Source organism: Typha latifolia, chromosome 12 (genome assembly GCF_019914945.1).
Source record: "Typha latifolia isolate L0001 chromosome 12, TyphaL0001v2, whole genome shotgun sequence".
Lineage (NCBI taxonomy): Eukaryota > Viridiplantae > Streptophyta > Magnoliopsida > Poales > Typhaceae > Typha > Typha latifolia.
The window spans coordinates 2,006,732-2,027,162 of record NC_133097.1 but is presented as its reverse complement, the minus strand read 5'-3'; the positions used below and the strand labels follow the sequence as shown (position 1 = coordinate 2,027,162).

At 36.4% G+C, this 20,431-nt stretch overlaps 1 protein-coding gene across 1 annotated transcript in view; it reads right to left on the bottom strand.

Moving 5' to 3' along the window:
* Positions 1 to 4,364: 4,364 nt before the first annotated feature.
* The window catches only part of LOC140798821 (protein CTR9 homolog), a 34,123-nt gene continuing 18,056 nt past the window's right edge, over positions 4,365 to 20,431 (bottom strand). Inside the window, exons 10-24 of the mRNA XM_073152896.1 lie at positions 18,426 to 18,526; positions 18,205 to 18,297; positions 15,657 to 15,725; positions 14,859 to 14,951; positions 14,447 to 14,713; positions 13,071 to 13,151; positions 12,829 to 12,987; positions 12,453 to 12,548; positions 11,427 to 11,528; positions 11,243 to 11,350; positions 10,937 to 11,161; positions 10,134 to 10,400; positions 9,956 to 10,027; positions 5,168 to 5,464; positions 4,365 to 4,817 (exon numbers count right to left, since the gene is read on the bottom strand). Of these exons, the coding sequence (XP_073008997.1) occupies positions 4,632 to 4,817; positions 5,168 to 5,464; positions 9,956 to 10,027; positions 10,134 to 10,400; positions 10,937 to 11,161; positions 11,243 to 11,350; positions 11,427 to 11,528; positions 12,453 to 12,548; positions 12,829 to 12,987; positions 13,071 to 13,151; positions 14,447 to 14,713; positions 14,859 to 14,951; positions 15,657 to 15,725; positions 18,205 to 18,297; positions 18,426 to 18,526 (2,216 nt within the window). The 3' untranslated portion in view covers positions 4,365 to 4,631. The remainder of the gene's footprint in view (positions 4,818 to 5,167; positions 5,465 to 9,955; positions 10,028 to 10,133; positions 10,401 to 10,936; positions 11,162 to 11,242; positions 11,351 to 11,426; positions 11,529 to 12,452; positions 12,549 to 12,828; positions 12,988 to 13,070; positions 13,152 to 14,446; positions 14,714 to 14,858; positions 14,952 to 15,656; positions 15,726 to 18,204; positions 18,298 to 18,425; positions 18,527 to 20,431) is intronic.

Here is a 20,431-nt window from a genome sequence, read left to right as displayed (position 1 = left end):
TCTTTGCTCAAGAAGGACTCTTTTAGATGGATGGATGAAGTCACTACAGCCTTTGAAAAACTAAAAACAGCAATGACAACGACGCCCATTCTAGCTGTACTAGACTTCACCAAAGAGTTCGTCGTGGATTATGATGCATCAGGAGTTGGCATAGGAGCTGTACTAATGCAAGGACATCCCATAGCCTTTCTTAACAAGGCTTTATCACAAAAATCGCAGCAATTATCGACCTAGGAGAGAGATGTTGGCAATTCTGCATGCGGTGACAAAGTGGAAGCCTTATTTGATTAGTAGACGATTTATTATCCGAACTGACCAAAGGAGCCTTCCATACTTTATGGATAGAGACACCACATTAAGACGTTTGCGTGCCCGTCTTAAACTTACTCAAAACCGCATGAAAGAAGTTTATGATTGCAGCCATCGAGAGTAGGAGTTCGATATCAGCAGTTGGGTGTTTGTGAGGGTACAACCGTATCGATAGGTGATTTTGTGTCCGATGCGAAACCAAAAGTTAGCACATCACTACTTTCGTTCGTTTCGGGTGTTAGAGTGTATTGATCTAGTTGCGTATCGTTTGGAGCTGCCTGAGGGGTTGTGCATCCTGTCTTCCATGTTTCATTGCTGAGGGAGCGGATTGATGATCATCAGGTTGTTGGATCAGTTCTACCGGAGCCATTAGAGGAGACAGAGATCATAGAGTCAGTTCGTGTACTTGCTAGGTGCCGACGACGTCATGGTACCAGATTATAAATAGAGGTTCTAGTCGAGTGGCTTGGCAAGCCATCCGATGAGGCGACATGGGAGTTGGAGACGGACATCTTGGAGCGTTTCCCTGACTTAACACCTTGAGGGCAAGGTGGGGAAAGCGTGTGGCTGATACACTTTGTTAGAGTCTTTTCTTATTTTATTAGTTAATTATTTTTATTAAAATAAATTTTCTATTGGTCACATTCGAATGCAGAAGGGGTCGCGTTCGAACATCTTTGCGAATGCCTGAATCAGGTTCGCAAAAATAAAGAACGCGAATTGCGCGTTTGAATGCAGTCAAGTGCGTTCGAACGCCACGTTCGAACGTCTACATCAGGTTCGCATCGACAGAGAACGCCTTTTGTGCGTTCGAACACGATTGGGTGCGTTCGAACACGATCGGGTGCGTTTGAACGCGATCGGCGGGAGTCCACTAGAATTAGGGTTAATTATTATTATTTTGGCTTGTTGGCTAGCCTCTATAAAAGTGTGGATGGCAGCCAAAATTATTATGCTATTAGAATATTGGTTTCTTGCCTCTCTATTTTCTCTCTACCCTAATCTCCCCCTCCCTCTTCACTAACCTTCCACATCTATCGTTGACAAGGTCTCTCCTAACTTCTAATCTTCCTCGTTTGTCGAGTTCTCCCTCTTCTTTAGGATCTTGACCACTTCTTCCCCTTCGTCTTTATCCCTTAAACAACATCACCCATCCACCCTCATCTCCATTATTATCCATAACCCTAACATCCACTCCACCCGTCACCACCACCATCATCCGCAATATATCGTCTTTTCGTCCCAGTTGTAATTTAAATTTGGGAAGGATATAAATATAGAAAACGTAGATCAGGGAGTTACGGATCGATTTCACTTAGTTTCGTAATTTTTTGACTACGAAAGAATATTTTGTGAATATTTTCCCTCGATTGCACGGATTACTTCCTGTAATAAATTCAGATTTTGAAGGGATCGTTCCGTAGCCTATCATGATAATGGTGATTGGATCGACACCTGGTCGGATAGATGTGTAGGTACTGTTTCACCAAAAACAGCGTTCCCTTTGGCTTATAGAGCAACTCGACTGCCTATTATCCTAATTTCTAACAACCTAGACAATAGGGCCTGCATTGATCTCCATTCCATCTTCCCTCCCCCAAGGAGAGCAGACCCCAGCTACCTGCCTTTAGTTCAGGGAACTGAGGAGCGCATGTTTCTCTTTTCTCCCTCAAAAAAGACCAAGACAAGATCATTTAGGTACTTCAACCAGCAGAGGTACTTTATAGTTAAGTCCTACTACGAGTTTCTTAACTTGTCCGGAATCAGATCTTAAATCAACCCTTCCCTTCTAAGGGTCTTCCTTTGGTTAGTTTCCTCATACAAACTTCACTCAAAGACTAAGAAACGATTTGCTGGCGGCCTACTATGCGTTCTCTGTGGAGATTATCTAGAATCAGTAAAACATTTATTTTTCATATGCTCAAGAAATCTACCGTTTCTATTCTGACAAGCTTCATCTGTCCTTCAAATCGTCTACATGGAAGGAATGTTGGTCTAAACATTGCTGCAATACCTCCAGCCCCCAATCCACTTGTGGAATAAGGGTAGAATAGGTATAACTATTTTAATTTTTAATATGAGAAGAAAAGAGATAATATAATCTATTCTAATATTATAGTTCGGTATACTTGATGTCACATAAAGTTGATATTAAATGTTGAAGAATAATAAAATTGTATTAAAAATTAGTGATGTTTTAAACTAAATGACAAAAATACCCTTGAGTATATATTATAGTAGTAAATAGTATTTTTCTAAAATAATATTATTTTTTATTAAAACTATGGACTTAAAATACTTTATATACCCCGCACTATGAAGAAATAACCATGCACTAAAGTATAATACATGGTTATAAGTCCACATTGTCGAAAAGTAACACCACACTTTTTATAGCACTAGAGAATATAAATAGACACTGTAGGGTAATGCAAGGTTATAAGCCTACATGGTAATGCAGGGCTATAAGCTTACATTCTATGTAAAATAATCATGCACTAGAAGAAATAAAGAGACTGTAGGATAATGCAGGATTATGAGCATGCACTCTATATAAAATAATAATGCACTAGATGATATAAAAAGACATTGCAGGGTAATGCGAAGATATAAGCCCTCATTCTATATAAAATAATTATACTCTAGAGAATATAAAGAGATACTATGAGGTAATACAAGGTTATAAGCCCGCACCCTATGTAAAATAATCATACACTAGTGGATATAAATAGGCACTGCAAGGTGATGCAGGACTATAAGTCTACAAATTTTATAAAAACCATGCACCAGAGAATATAAATAAGCATTACGAGATAATACAATATGTAAAATAACAATGCACTATAGTATATAAAGAGGCACTACGAGGTAATGTGGGGTTATAAGCCCGCATTTTATGTAAAATAACCATGCACTTAAAAAAATAAAGAGACTGTAGGGTAATACGAAATTATAAGCCCACACTCTATGTAAAATAACTATGCATTAGAAGAAATAAAAAGGCATTGCGGGTTAATAAAGGTTACAAGCCCGCATTGCGAAAAAAATGTACGGGCTTAATATTTTTTATAATTTGTAGAATTCACCGGTGAAAGAAAATTAATATCTCAAACTATATGTGATATGACTAATATTTAGAAGAAGAGATAGATGAAAAAGAATGAAACGATACTTGAGATGACCAATATTTAAGAGAAGAGATAGTGGAGAGAGAGATGATGAAATGATGTATACTTAAATGTTGTCTAATATAAGAGTAAAATGATAATTATGGGTAGTATTAAAATTATTTTTTAAAAGTTGTATAGAATAGGATGAGAAAGAATAACAAATTACTATACTCGAATAAGGTAAGTAATTGTTTAGATACAATATCGAATAAGAAGATTTATTTTGGAATAAGCTTTGAACGAGCTCCGTTGATCTCCATTCCATCTTCCCTACCCCAAGAATAACCGACACAGTTAAGTCCTACTATCGAGTTTCTTAACTCGTCCAGAATCAAATATTACTGTTCTAAATTCATCTGTAATCGCACCCTCCCTTCTAAGGGTCTTCCTTTGGTTAGCTTCCTCAGACAAACTTCACTCAAAGACCAAGAAAGGATTCACCTGCAGCCTAGTATGCATCCTCTGTGGAGATAATCCAAGGCAGTTTTTATTCTGACAGCTTCTTAACCTGTTCTTCAGACCGTCTACATGGAAGGAATGTTGGTCTAACAATTGCGGTAGTACCTCAAGTCTCTTCGACTGCCTTGGATTACGCTTCTGTCGCTGAATTTGAAGGGAGCGTAATAACATAAATTTTAACTTCTCACTCCAACCCCTTCAGGCTTCATTCCTGAGGTTGCAATTTTCTGGAGAAGATGGGAATCTCGTCCCCCAAAAGCAAAAATTCAATTCTCCAGCTTCTCTAATAATATATGTACCCTTTAACTACGTAAATTCTCCCCTTTAATTTCATAACTGGCCTAAGCCATACTCTCTCAAATATTATATATATATATATATGAGCCTGAAGATTCAATTATCCCAAAGGATACAACAAAAAGGTCATACATAAGCCGCTCACAGAAAATACTTCCAATAAGATGGTGCACAGAATACATAATGTCTTGGTTCAATTTACAAAAGATTTCAAATAACTGAATGCTTAAAAGATTCTTAAAACTAACTACTTTTTACATTTAAAAGAAAATTCACTTGATGTTACTAAACCCTATTCTTCAAGATTTCATTTAAGCCTATACAGAATGTCATTTTAACTAGGCTGGTAAGAAAGCCTACCGAATAATGGCAGAAATGTCACCTCTAGTGTCAAGCTTAGTCATCCTCATCCTCATCAGCAGTGCCAGCCCTTCGCTTGACTCCTATCATTTCATCCTCGCTTTCAGCTGAATTATCTTTGTATCCTGGAGCACTGGATTGTAGCGGTCTCTCTGATGGCTCATCATCATCAGATTCCGACCAGGCCCGTCTCTTCCTATTTATTGCTGAAGATCGGGCACCCTGCCATTGAGGTAACAGAGAATGTCTTTAGCTGATGGAATTAAACTATACATACATGAAATGGGGAAAATAGAGATCATACGAAAAAAACTTCCCTTGGTGATGCTAGTGGCAATAAAGACCATAAACATATAAAACAATCAACTTAAAGTTTTACAAGTAGCTTCAAATTCCAGGAAGCCGAGAATAGTACAATAAATGTCCTACAAACAAGAAGGCTAGCACAAAAACTAACTGAAAGGTTCCTTACATGATCCAAGTGAACCTAAGAGATGCTAAAACATTGTTAAAAAGTTTCTTATAAGACGTCTATCCCCTCATGAGTAATTGATCAAAGAACAGAACTTTACCATGTCATCTTCAACATCAGAATCCTCAAGGCCAGCCGCAAGAAGATGACCCTGCGTTTTCTCCACTTCATCGTCCTCATGATCATGCATCATGTTTGCTTCTTCTTCCTCCACCTCTTCATGTTCATCCTCCATATCAGCTTCTTCTTCTTCATAGAGCATCTTCTTCTTATCCTTCTTTCTCCGCTTGCCACCTTTCCTCCTCTTCCTCTCACCAATTATACCATCCTCATCTTCATTCTGTGGCCTCTCTCTCCGCTTACCGCTCGGAGTATTGCTGGATGTCTTCCATTGCTCCTGATGTACATCATGCTTTGTCAAAAAAAGTTCATTTCCATCTGGCATTGATACATGCAAGCGCAAAATATAGAACTCTTCTAGATTTATATATATTAAGTGGGAAAAGAGTTTGATTGACAAAGTATGATTTCATGATCTTAAGTAGGGAAACACATTCTCCTTGAATGATAGCATAATAGAAGTCACAGATCTTAAGAATAGCTAGAACAAAACAGACAGAAAATTATATAAATTAATAGCGCCAAAGTGGAAAAAGTTGATATAAATATAATGGAATCAAAATATATAACTCTTGCTATATCTCATACCACAATGATACATACAAGTAATTGAAAATTAGGATGGACTTAGCATAAACAGATGGACTGCGATGGCATAGTATTCATGATAAATTAGGCACATAACAAGCATGAATACAGCACAGAGATTATGCATAGTAATTTAATGCAGATAAATAGATTTGACAAGGTGACCTAACAGGGTCATCTGCACGAGTGTAAATGAGCTGAGCATGAACGAACTGACTCCAACTCAGGTTTGGCTCGGAATTAATTTTGAGCCTAATTTTATTTAGGCTTAGCTCAACTCAAATCAAACCGAGTCAGACCAGCCCAGAGTTGTGCCCCAACCTAAATCGAGCCTATTTTGAAGCCGGAGTGAGCCCAAACCGAGCCCAAGCCTAAAACTAAGCTATAGTACAAGATTGTTGTGCTCGTGGCCTATTAACTTGTCGGTATGCCCCATGTTGACTCGGCACATTGGCATGCCTTTGAATATATTCTTTGTGATTTTATACAATTTTAGATTCAAAAATATATTAAAGCATACATTAGAGCCTTTTATCCCTAGATAATGTTGTAAAGACCTATTTTGCTAAAAATAAAGTAATAGATAAGTAAAATATGATTTAATACATAATATGATTGGACAAATCTGTTAATTGACAATAGTTCAGTTCTTAAAGATCAAAAGAAGCTAATTGAATGTAGAATGACCAGGAGGATCAACACTTTAGGAGTTAATCTAACATATTCGTATTGTTTTATATTTTGAACCATCTTGAATAAATTTCATATATTAACTTGGAATTTTTTAAAATTTTGGGGGAATTTATGGGGAACTTAAATTTCTGGCATTTGCACACCCCAAATTTGTTTCTAAAGTATAAAATAAAAAAAATTACGAGAATAAAAGTTTTTTTTATGGGATTTGAGGTAAAAAACAAAAAAGGTATTTTTTCCTCTTCTTCTCTTCCACTTTTGGATTGGGAAAGTGGTTGGCAAAAAGAGATCCAAATGTGCCTTTTTGACTGAACTAAATGGGTATTGGCCAGCAAGTAATGGGTGTTGCCAATACTATTCCCATATCATATAATAAAGGGAAATATGGAACGGCAAACACCAGCATGGGTAGTGCCTTTTGGCATCCCAATGCCAAGTGCAGGTAAGTCATCAGCATGGCTATCCTTGTGATAGTGTACTTACTACAGTTGTAGGCATGATTAGTAATGCTCGTTATTTCTTCTATTAGATAGCAGGTGGCTTTGCATAGTACCGTCATGCTCTTTATTCTTTCCCTGGAAAAACCATCTGCTTTTCACAAGGTTTCCAGTTTCGGCCATAGTACCGTCATGCTCTTTATTCTTTCCATGGGATCGGCCGAAACAGATCGGGATCAGGCCGATCCCGATCCCAGCCGAACTGGTTTCGGCTGGGTTTTGGCCGTTTCAACCGAAACCCGATCAGTTTCGGTCGGGAACGGCCAATCCTGACCAAAACGGGTGGGAACGGGTCAGGATCCGACCCGGGGGCATCAATAATTTTATATTGAGGACTATTGGGCCTAGTGTTCCGTCTCATAAATTTTAAATTATTTTATATTTTAATTTAATTTTTATTCATATTTTTTAGTTGCAGGGTTAAAATATCAATGGCTCCAAAAGAGAAGTCATATGATACCGACATTGGGTGGCAATATTGCAGCACTATTGGGCAAGATAAAAGACGTGTTAAATACAACTGGTGTGGAAACGAAATGAGTGGTGGTGTCAACCGTTTGAAAGAACATTTAGTTGGAAGATAAGGAAATGTAGCAACTTGCAATCAAGTGTCCTTGGAAGTTAGAAAGCAAATGTTGACTCATTTAATTGGCAAAAAGAAGGATAAACAATCTACACAACAAAGAGAGTAAATGGTTCGTAAAGAATTGATGCATAATCATGTATACACTGATGATAATAGCAGTGAACAAAGTGATGAGAATAAGAATGAGAGACAAATGAGGAGGGCAATAAAAGAGAGCAAAAATATCTATAGAGAAGAGGAAAAGATGAGAAGAAGCACTAGTGGTAACTTTCAAAGATCTAGATCAGTTAATATACGAGGAAAGAGAATATGAGGACAGCAGTTCTACCCTAAGGACTCCTGGTGTTACAGTAGAGTCTGAAAATATTGAACCAATAGATACATATCTTCAGAAAAAAAAGGGATCGTACACAGATTTCCATCAAGACAGCTCTCAAAGGAATTAAAAATGCAAAGAAACACATTGGTAGAGCTATCTCTAAATTTTTATTCTACAACCATATATCTTTCAATATAGATGATAATCCTTACTATCACACTATGGTGAATACTATACAATCAGTAGGGCTTGGTGTTCTGCCTCCTAGTTCAAATGATATTGCTACTAAACATCTTGACTCAGAGGTAGATGAACTTAATACTTACATTGAGACATTTAAACGGTATTGGGATGAATTTCATTGTACACTAATGTATGGGTGGAGTACACAAAACAGAAGAAATATAATTAATTTCTTCGTGTACTCTGGCATGGGGACTATTTTTGAAGTCTGTGGATGCTAGTGCTCTTTTCAAAAATGCAGATTATATTTGTCAATTGATGGATGAGATGGTACAAGAAATCGGTGAAAAAAGAGTAGTCCAAGTGGTTACTGCTAATGGGGCAAATTATAAAGCTGCTGAAAATTTACTTATGATAAAAAGACCTCATTTATATTGGATGTCATATGCTGCACATTGTATTAATCTAATGTTAGAGGATATTACAAAAGAGTCTAAAATTAATATGGTCATACATGATGATCAGAAGTTAACAAATTTTATATATAAACCCTAAACCCTAAACCCTCATTTATATTCGATGCCATGTGCTGCATATTGTATTAATCTAATGTTAGAGGATATTACAAAAGAGTCTAAAATTGATATGGTCATACATGATGATCGAGGGTTAACAAATTTTATATATAACCATGGTTGGGTTATTAATTTACTCAAGCAGATGACTGGTGGTAAGGAGATCATCAAACCCGGCATCACTAGATTTGCCACTCACTTTTTAGCCTTGGAGAGCATCTTGCGCTGCAAGGATGATATTATGCGGATGTTTACATCACAGGAATAGTCTATAAAAATTAAGAATATGAAACTTAAAGATAAATCTTTAGATGAAACTTTGAAAAATATGGCTCTTGGAAATGTATTTTGGGATAATATTACAATTGCCACTGCAGTATTTGAGCCTCTTGTCAAAGTATTAAGACTCGTAGACAGTGATGACAAGTCTGAGATAGGTTTCTTATATAAGGCAATGGGCATAGCAAAAGAGTCAATAAAAAATATATGGGTCAAAGTTATAGAAAGTGGTAAAAGATGATTGATTTTAGATGGAACAAATAACTACATAGAGATAAACACGTTGCTGATAGGCATGCTTTTAAGTTTTAAGTTTTAATTTACTAATTTACTTTTATTTATGAATATTTAAAAACTTGAATGCTTACAAATTTTAAATTTCTACAGGGTATTTTATTAATCCAAGATTTCAGTTATCTACAAATGTCAATAATGATAGTGAAATCTTGTTGGGGGTTAGGAAGGTTCCAGCAGCATTAAAGATTCTGTTGAATCTCAAAATGCTAGAGGATCAGTTCTATATTTTTCTTTTTTTCAGTTTAAGTTAGCCTTTGGCCTTCAATGCACATCAAATATTACGTTCTTATCACCAAAAATAAAATCTTTTAAGCACCAGCTCTTTATTTTCCATTTCACTTATCTCTTGGACCGCTATAGATTATCTTAGCAAAACAATAGAGGACGTAGAGAACTTCCATAATACTAATGGTATGAAAATATCACCAGATAAATGGTTGATGACTTGTTAACTCATAAAAGCATTGGTAGCTCTGCAAGCTTCATCTGTAATTCCTGAACCCAAACTAGAAACACTTGCATGCGCATACACACAAGAAAAGAAAAAAAAATACCAGGATACAACTTTGGACTACACAAGAACAACCGCAACGAATTAGATCATAAGGTAGATAGATATCAATGGACAATTTCCTATTATGCTAATTACTAAGTAAGCAACTAAGAGGCAATTATAGCATAACCTGAGCTACTAATGGAATTAAAAGTACAGAAATATGATAGAAGGAAATAATCAGGTTAGACACTCGACCTTTATACGCTCGAAATGTTGCTCCTGTTGCATGACTTGTTTCAACTCATCCTCTTGTTTTCTCCTCTCCATCTGTGTCACCAAATAACTCTATGAGATGTAGTCTCCAATTGCTAAACATCCAAAAAGAATAGAATAAATAACAACTGCAGCAAAGAACTATGAGATATAATGGAACCTGAAATTTCCTCTGTTCATCAGCCTTGCGGCGAGCTTCCTCTGCCAGAGAAACTTGACGAGCAACTTCTAACCTCTGCCTGTTTTGTTGTTCTTCACGCTCAGCTGCCTCACAATGAACCTTAGCTGCATCAAGCAAATGCTTGCAATACTCAACATGGGTATCAATTTTCTTCTCATCAAACCCATGAGAGTGATAGGTGGAAGCCGCAGACAACTGACTAAACACACGAACTGCATTTTTCAGTTCTGTGACTGTTGACCGTACCTGTAGTAACACAGTAGATAAGAGGCTTGATATGGGATGTCAAAAGAACAGTAAGGAAATTAGGCACTGTTAAATGGTTATTAATAGCAAGGAGAAAGATGTAAAACTCTCAGAAGCACAAACAGGATTAGAATGAGAAGGATATAAATCTATATTAGGATGAACTTGTGCATCTTAATTATCCTGGCATATCAATGGCACATCCAAATATAGCTATGAAATATCTTAAGCCAACTATTGTACAATTGAAGAAACATGATGTCCCTCCTCACCGTCCATATAGATAAGTCGTTAATATTCTTATCTTCAGTTATTCTTCAGTTCTAGAGCCTTCAACAAGCACACTTCTTTAAATACATCTCACTAACTGTTACTCAAAACGACTTTTATCTTCTTGCATTTCAACCGAACTAAAGAATATGAATTGGAACGTAAAGATTATTTGCTTGAATGGAAGTATCAAAACAAAATATAAATTAGATTAATACATGTCAGTAATTTAAAAATGATAGTCAAAAGAATATCCAGCAACTGACCTCGTCAGCTGTTCGCTTTGTCTTTTGTAGTGTTGACATGGAGAACTTCTGCATAGCAACTCCTGCATCAAACCTGAGTGTATAATTTGAGGGTGCCAAATGGATAGCTCTTAGTAAAGCTTTCTTGCAATCTTGCCATTGTTCAGCCTCATAATGAGTGCGTGCTAAATACAAAAGAACCTGTGTGTCTGTGTTGTAGTAGAACTTCCGCAAGCAGTTCTGATACTGCAAAACAGCATAAGCAATCTATATAATAAAATCTTTCAGGATGAGAGAGAGAGAGTGTGTGTGTATTGATAAACTTGCCATTTTCATAGCCAAGGCAAAATGACCTTGAGCAAAATAAATATGAGCCAAATTAACCCACACATCTGGCATCTGAACAAAGATGCTTCCAGATGCAGCTTCTTGAACCTACATATTGAACCGAATGCTTAGTAAATAACTGACAAGTCACAGATACCAATAAATGAATAGAGACAAAGCTGACCTGAGTAAATATGTCCTTTGAAACATCAAATTGACCTTTCTCGGCCAGCACAACTCCAGCACCATTGGCAGCATACATATTTCCAGGATGCAGAATAAGAACCTTAATAAAGGGTTCAAAGGCTCAGTAAAGTTGAAACAAGGATTGCAAACAGAAGAGAGGTCTAGAAAATGATATTTGACTTTCATGGCACTGGTGCCGAAATTCTGGTCAAAGCAAAACCAGGCCAAAGTATTGCTTTGCCATGAAACCTTTCAAAGAAAATTGGCAAGTAGTGTATCACACTTAATTGTGCCAATTTGGGCTCATAGTACAAATGGTCAATCTTCTACAAGTTCATTTAACATGGAAAGAGCCTAAAGGAAGGAGAATGATATGTGAACTTAATTTTATCTCTATAGATAAATGAGCCAAGGAGCCACTAAAATACAATCATATAGAATACTAGATGCTAGTTATTGCTAGATTTTTGCACAAATGCTTCAAGAAACAAATGCATAGCATATAGACCGCCTACTTAATTTGACAATTTGTACTCCATACTGAAGAAAATATTAATATTTAAGCGAAGGTAAGAACATTAAGGTTTAAGAGTGATACTATGCAAGTACTGGATGTTTCATGTGTACATATTTACACATCAATGCTTTTGAGGGTTGGATATGGAATTTATTGTTTCTTAATGTTTATCTGTGCCAATGTACTTTTCTGAGGAACATATTTGCCAAACTCCCAATACTACAACTGTCGATTTGCATCCATTCTCTAGCAAAGCAACCTTTACCTCGAAGGCTTGTCTTTCCACCCTTAACTAGTTATCCTCATTCCACCTAGAGAATCTGATAATGATCATTTAGCTAGCACAGATTGATATAGAATTCAAGGAGGTTTCAACAAGGGGATTGTTAAAGAAAAAGGCAATATCTTGAACAAACATGAAATGGATAACAAATTACAATAACTAAGAAGCTTAGCAAGTGGAAGCATATCAAGACATCAAGGAATGAGTGAGAGAATAACTCATACACTGGTATACAGTTCCTTTGCTTTTTCAAGATGCGTAGCTTCCAACTTTGGTCCTTTTTTCTCAGAACGTAAAGCTGCAAAGTAGTTCCAATTACCCTACACACAGCAAAATGAAGCATCAGTTCATTTCCAGAAGATAACAGCAATAAATTTTCATGAAGTGAACATCATATAAAGGATAGAATTTGCAGCAATAGGAATTTATGAAAGATTGTTAAAAGAAAGCACAGATGAAAACAGTCCATGAATTATGTGATCCTCTTACTATATCAGTATATCCATGCCTTATGATATTTATGGTATATATATATATATATATATATATATATATATATGAGACACATGTAGCGCCCTAACTGCCAGAAATATAGCATACCAGTAAAAGGGTGGCATAGGAATCTTTTCCATCAGTTGCATCTTTGGCCGCACGGAAACTATCTTTCGCCTTGACCCAGTCATCACTCTTAAGTTCAAGGTTACCAAGCATAGACAATGCATTGGGGCATTTATCATCAACTTTAAGAGCATCGCCAATCTAGAACATATTGGAGTATCAATTATATTTCACAACAAAATAAAGCAAGGAGTATATACCCCAATTGCACATTAATGCAATACCAGCTCAATGCTTAATTGAATATTGTTCCGTGCCTTCGCCATAGCAGCAAGCCTCAAATAAGCATCAATATAGTCTGGATACTACATTAAGGGCACATATATTAAAAATAATTAGTTGCAGTATGATACATCACAGAGAAATTCTAATAAAGAAAACCATACTTCCACATCAAGTGAAATAAAATGAATACAAAGGTTAAAGCCAGCATCTGTTGAGAGAATAAGAAGTTCAAACAGAATCATAGAAGAAACCTGATCTAAGCATCAGCCCTACCAAAAGTCATGATTTCATTTTAAATTAGTTTTTATCGAATTTAGTTCAGGCTTAGAAATTGTCTACATTGAATAGATTTAATTGGGAAGACCCAGAATAAGGATCAGCACTACTGTGGGGGGCATATTTATCAATTGGGAGTGTTGCCCTTTTCTATGACTCCTTAACTTCCTGAGAAAACGCCATCAAATTAGCAGTTCAATTATTTCCCGATTGAAGACCAAATTGTGGATACAATGAAAAGATGAGGTAACCTAAAGAACACAGATGTTGACTGAAATACAACCATAGGGATCCTGTGCTTGTGCCTCTTTTCTCTTTGTCAGTACGGCCAAAAATCTCTCCCCCTCCTCCCCTCCCTCTCTTTCTTATCTTCTCCAGAGGGAGAGGATATGGTCAGAAACATTAGAGAAATAGATAAAGCTCTGATAAAAATGGAAGTTCTTGACTAAATGCACAAGGCCAAACCACTAAGGGATTATTTGCCACACAAGCTACAGGTTTCGTTCCTCCTCAAAGTAAGTACTTTCGCGTCAGAAGATGTAAGTGTCTACTGTACAGACACAAGAAAAAGGGACTTGGACCTTTATAAGTAAGGATTCCTATTGAAGTAGGTGAGGGCATGACAGTTCCCTTCTTATACATGCAAAAGGACGTGCATGTAAGACGTACCAGTAGATTGAGGAATCTGGCTGTAAGCACATTTAAGTGTTAATGGAAGAAAATTAATTCAAGTATAACATACAGGGAATTGATGTACCAATCATCCTCGCCATCATCATAGAGGTCTATTCAGATCTACATCGAATTTGCCTAGAGCATAACAAAAAGTGAAAATACAGAAAACTTATGCATACCCAGTTATTGTTAAACATAGGAAAAACAGGAAACCCCTTTCTGACCACCTATTGGTCATTCATATTTGCATAGCTGCAGACAATTGAGCCAAATGCCATGCATTATAAGTTATGACTACATAATAAAGGAAGAGAAGATACAAATAGGCGGCAGACATGCATGTAGCTAGCATTAAAGGACATGCATGTAGCTAGCATTAAAGGACATGCATGTGCACCTCACAAGAGTGGGGGAGAAAGAGAACCTTGAACAAAATCAGACGGTACAAAATGCTTGCTTTTTCTGCGTCATGTAGTTCTTCAAGTAATCTGGCATAATTAAAGAGTGTAGTCACTTTATCCCAAGGCAATTCTACTGGGACACCATCTTCCTCAAGATGGCGGAATATGCTCAAATCCCTGTACTGAACAGAGTAGACACTGGAATCTATATTAGAACTGCTAATTCTCCCATCCATTACGGAGAGCCAAATGCCTTCTCCCAATGCATCTTTAAAGGTCTGTTCAGCCATCTGGAAGAGAAAATGAGCATGTTATCCTCCGCAAAGTGCATACAATCTAGCAATTCATATCAAAGTACAGCACCAAATCATCAAAATGATGAAATCTAGGAACAACCTCAAATTTTGTATACCAAAATCATTTAATAGTACAAACCTCAAATTCTCCCCTTTCAAAGTAGAGAACCCCGATACAGTTCAGCAATTCTACAGGCACATCTTCACTTCCCCTTTTAAGGAGACTGCGAGCCTATCAAGTGATAGTATGTTAGGTATATATAAGACTTCTTAACTAAAGCACGAAATTAGATGTATCATTGTTATGAATCTAATGAAACATAAAGTTCATTTTAAAAAATTTATAGATATAAATAACTTGACTGCAGTGAAAATACTGTAATTGCAACTGTTATAAAGTAGTCAGCATGATCTACTTATACGTTATATGAACAACACAATTGTTTTAATATAATATAGTCCAAGAATATTTTTAACTGTAAGGACAGGTATTATTGTAAAGGCATAATGAGTAAATAAACCTTAACCATTTGATCTTTTGGGAACATAATGCAACATTAAATAGAAGGCTTTGCAAAAACAGGGCAACACAACTGATACCAAATTTTCCATATCATTTATGGTTCTCAACCAATAGATATCGAGATTATTTCTCACAATGTCAAGAAGCAACTAAAGGACGAGATATTCCACAAGTGTTAAGTGCAATTTATGTGCTTATGTGCACTACATAGAGATCACACAAAAAGGAAGGTTGGCTATAATACCTGCTCGAAAATCTAAAGCCATGCTTCAAAAAAATGTGATATGACTAAAAGAGCTTTTCAATGGATAGTGTAACATTTTTATATATCAAAATGAGAAAGACACTCATCACCAAATATTCCCTGCTTCTTACATATAAAATAACATAAGAAATGAAATGTCAGACTCATACAGTTTTCAAAGCATCCAAGGCAGCGCCAGCATCAGATGATATCAACAGTTCACCAAGCTCCAAAAGTGCCTGCATCAAATTTTTGAAAAAATAACAACTCTCAAACAATAAAAGAGAACCTTTTAGCATCACCACAGGAATAACTGGACAAAACTGTACCAAAATAAGCAAAAGTAAGATGACTGTGAAAACTTAATATAAACTTAGCAAAAATACAAGAGCACAAACAAACAAGTAGCAAGGAAGATGGGAAATTAAGTATTCTCTCAAGTACCCCCATGCCAATTAAAATATTCTCTGTACAAGCTTATGTGCAAATGGTCTCTTTTTAGTCATGTATCTCCTTCAACTAAATTTTCAAATATTCAATAAAAATCCAACAATTATGAACGGGGAAGGGGATGATTCATAACTTCCTAAAATTCATGACAACATACTGATGAATATTGTCCACAGGGAACATATCAGAAACACAATTTTAAAAAGGCATTTCTTTTCATAAAGAGAGAGAAGTGTGATTAACATTCTACAAATTTATGCCTCTTTTTTCACTGATTATCAATTGCTTATCCCCATGCCTTCATAATCCATCGTTGATTGTTAGATGTGAGGTAGTAAAGACAAGCCAGAATTGCAGAATCTATCCACCATAATAAGACTACATGGAACAAATTTTCTCCAACTTTAAGATAAAGATAACTTAATACAAGTAGACAACCCATGCCAATTGATTTATCCTAATTGATAGAGTTACACAAGAATGAATTATGATAAAGAACCATGTAGAAGAAATAATTTGTTGAAATGTTCCAAAATTCAGTTTCAGTCTCCTCCTTGAAAACACAAAACATTTAAGAGCTTCAGACAGTTTCAGCATTTCAGAACACAGTTTCAGTTGTTTTGGTTGTTCTTTTAAATAAAGAAGAAAAGAAGAAATAATAAAAAGAGTAACAGAATCAGAAAGTATCAGTCATTTCACAAAAATATAATTTGAAGTTTACGTGGTCTTGGAAAATCAAGTGTAACCACTAATATTTTATACTTCTACATTTGCTATATTTTAGTACTTACTATCTAGTCACGAAATGAAAATTATGAAGGTCCATTCATATGCACTCCCTGTAATAGTACCAGCATTAATCTTGATACTAATTTCTCACTGTTCCTTCTTTGGTAATGTTGTTATGTAACAAATAGATTGAATGAGTTTCTTGCCATTAAAAAGGGAGAAATTACTACTTTTTCGAAACATTCGGACTTTTAAATAGGTTGTTTCCATTAATAAGGAGCAATTAGTTCTATCCTACTGAAAACAGTGAATAATTTTGTTGCCAAAATGAGAAATGAATGTCCTTATGACCATTCTGAGGAGATTATCAGACCAGGTATTGCGTGTTCTCCACTCATTTTCTTGCCCGACAAAGCATCGAGAAGTAAAAGAATAATTTGAGAAGGTTAATAACATCACAAGAGTGGCTTACTGGAGTTCAAAAGATGAAATCTGGGGACCAAATCACTTATAAGAAAGCAGCTCAGATAATGCTTGGAAATGAATTTTGGAGTGAGGTCGAATTGTGTATCTATTTTCGAGCCCCTTGTCATGGTTCTTTGGATGGCTGACAGCAACAACAAATTTGAAATAGGCTTCATCTATGAAGCTATATGATAGGGCAAAAGAATCAATTAAAATAAATCTCAGTAGTGAGGTAACGCCCACAAGAATGGTGGAAGATGATTGACACTAGATAGGATAAACAACTACACTAAGATATCCATGCAACTGGTAATATTTAAATTTTAAGTTGACCTTGTATTTTATAGTTTTTTCTACACAATCAAAATATTAATCGCTTTTGAATCGGTACACCATTCAAAAGCGATTAATCAAAAGGCATGGCACCTGCTGATCGGTACACCACTCTAACAACCAGCAAAGAAGTATTTTCTAGGCAAAGACATTTCAATTGAAACTTTGATCCATGATTTTGATTAAGCATTCTAAGCATGCAAGCTCAATACTTATGTCATTCAAGGATGACAATGGCAAAATTTGCCAAACCATGGCAATGATGTATCAATTAACATATTAATATGTGCTTGAATAGGATGCCAGTAGCAACCTTGTGTTTTCCCATTAAGCAGGTCCAATCCTAATAGTTAATGCAAACATTAATTTTCTCTATTGGAATTCTTCGGAAGAGAATAAAAAATAAATCCTTCAAGTTCCACAATTGAATTCACACTCGACAGATCATTCATTAGCAGAATTACAGTGGAATACTGAGTACTGCATTCAATAGTACTCGAATTCATTTTGCATTGCTATATAATTTCATTTGGGGCAAATTACTTCTCCTAGAACATTATATTTTATTAACTACATAGGATTATTTAGACCTATTGCACTTCAGGAACTCATGCAGACTGTCATATAAACTACATGTCCAGGCAAAAGCCAAAGTGACGTAGCATTTAGGTCCCAAGCAAGGGGACAGCCTAAACAATCTACAGCTTTCAAATGCAATAAATAAAGAATAAAAAGGATTACCTGACAATCTTTGGGATCAATTCTTGTAGCTTTTCGGAAGGTTTCTATGGCCTTATCATTCTGACCAAGTTGAGCATATATGTGTCCAATAGCCTTTAAAGAAGCAAAACAAATCGATCAGAAGAAATGGCCAAATACAATTTTATAAAAAAAATAAAGATCATGAACATGAAGGGAAAGATATATATAATGAAGCTCCGTATTTTTCAGATTGCACTAACCTTTAGACATTCACAATTTTCAGGGTATAGCTCCAACACTTTCTCAAAGCTCGACAGTGAACTTCTAAAATCCCCTAACTTCAGTTGGACTTGTCCCAAGCCTAGACCAAAATACAGCAGTAGAAGTAAATAATGGTACTAAATAGACAAAACACTAGCTTCTCAAGTTAGGTTGAAGCCTTCACTGGCAGCACAACATAATTCTCAATTGCAGGTTCTGTCTCTATCCAACAAACTATACATCAATCGAAGTAATGATAAAAATAACACAACTCCCAAAAAAAGAAAAACAATTACTCATGTCAATTCTATTTTAAGTGAGGATTAGTATCAGCAATAAAAACAGAAGCCTTGTTTACTCTTGAAAGAGTGCATTCACAAGCCATTCAGCCCCTACTGGAAGAACTAGCCCAAGAAGGCAAGAAGGTAAAATATAAATTTGTAACAGTGATACGATTCGGACTTCACCGACGTCGTCTCGAGCATGGATTCACTTTAGGAGTGTTTTTATTTCATGTTTTAGTGTTTAATTTCCATTAAAATAAGTTTTCTGTAAGTCGCGTTCGAATGCGGGTGGAGTGAGTTCGAACGCGGTTTGTGAACGGGGTTGTGAACGTGGTGAAGAGAATGTACTGTGCGTTCGAACGCACTGCGAACGCCTGCATCGCGTTCGCAAATACCGACATGCGCGTTCGATCGCGCGTTCGATCGCGCGTTCGATCGCGCGTTCGAACGCCTGCATCGCGTTCGCAAATCCAGAAGAGCGAACTCGGTGCGTTCGAACGCGATTGGGCGAGTTCAAACGCGGTCGACGAAAATTGTGTTTTTAGGGTTAATTTGAGTTGTTGGTTAGCCTATAAAAGGATGTGGTAGGCAACCAAATTGATTATTGATTATTGAGATTGAGTTTTGCCTTGCCTCCTTCGTCTTCTTCGCTCCCGTTCTCTCAATCCCCGGCGATGCCGCTTCTAACCTCCCTCGTCCGGCTAATCATCCTAGTCCCTTAGAGGTGGCCCTCTTCTCCCCCTTCGTCCAATCTATCCAACACTTGCCCTAATCCTTCCATCAACCACAACCCTTCCACCATCACTTTTCACCGGTGCCACCACATTAACGCCGGTCCACCTTCAACCATCATTACCTAGGATCTCGTGCCTCCATCCACGAATCCAAAACAGAGCATCCTGACGTTTGTCCACTAAACGGACGATATCTCGAGATCCACAACTCTGAATTCGCCTGAAACTTGATGTGTTGGAAAGCTCTTTTCTAGGGCTACAACATATCAAAATTTCACATCGATCCAACAGCGGCATATTTCGAGATCTTATTTCAAAGTTCCGTGCAAGATCTAGTCCAGATCTGAGAATCGAAAGAGATCGATCTTTAGCCCCAAAGGAGAGATTGTAACAAGCTGGTATCAGAGCTCCATAGCCAGAGGCGTGATCGTATCAAACAGAAATTTGCAATCTCAAGGATCGTCATGCCTTGGCATGGCAGTGTTTCAACCAATGGTCAACATGAAAAATACGATGTCCAAAGATTGCATGGCCTGTCATCCCATCTGCATGATGCCAGCCTGAGTTGCACAGTCCAGCATGCTTCATATGGAACACAATGCCATTTTCAATCTATAGTATGAGATAAAACTAGTAGATGCATTTAAACAGATAATACAACAAATAATGATATTGTTAACTCAACCTCTAATCTAAAAGCTTAAAGCACCGTTTACTTTAGGAATAAAGTCAATTCTAGAATAGATATTTTTTTTTATTATTTTTAAAATAAGATATTTGTTTCAGAAATAACTATTTTTATGTCCACTTATATTCTAGAATGAAAGTGTAATAATTACTTTTGATGTGATCTAAAGTAAAGAAAATGATGAAAAAATTGTGTTTTGTTTTTTTATGAATTTATTATGAACACCTTTTGATTTGATATAAAGTAGGTTGATAGGATAAATATCAAGAAACATTTAGTCATTAAATTAGTGCGTGGTA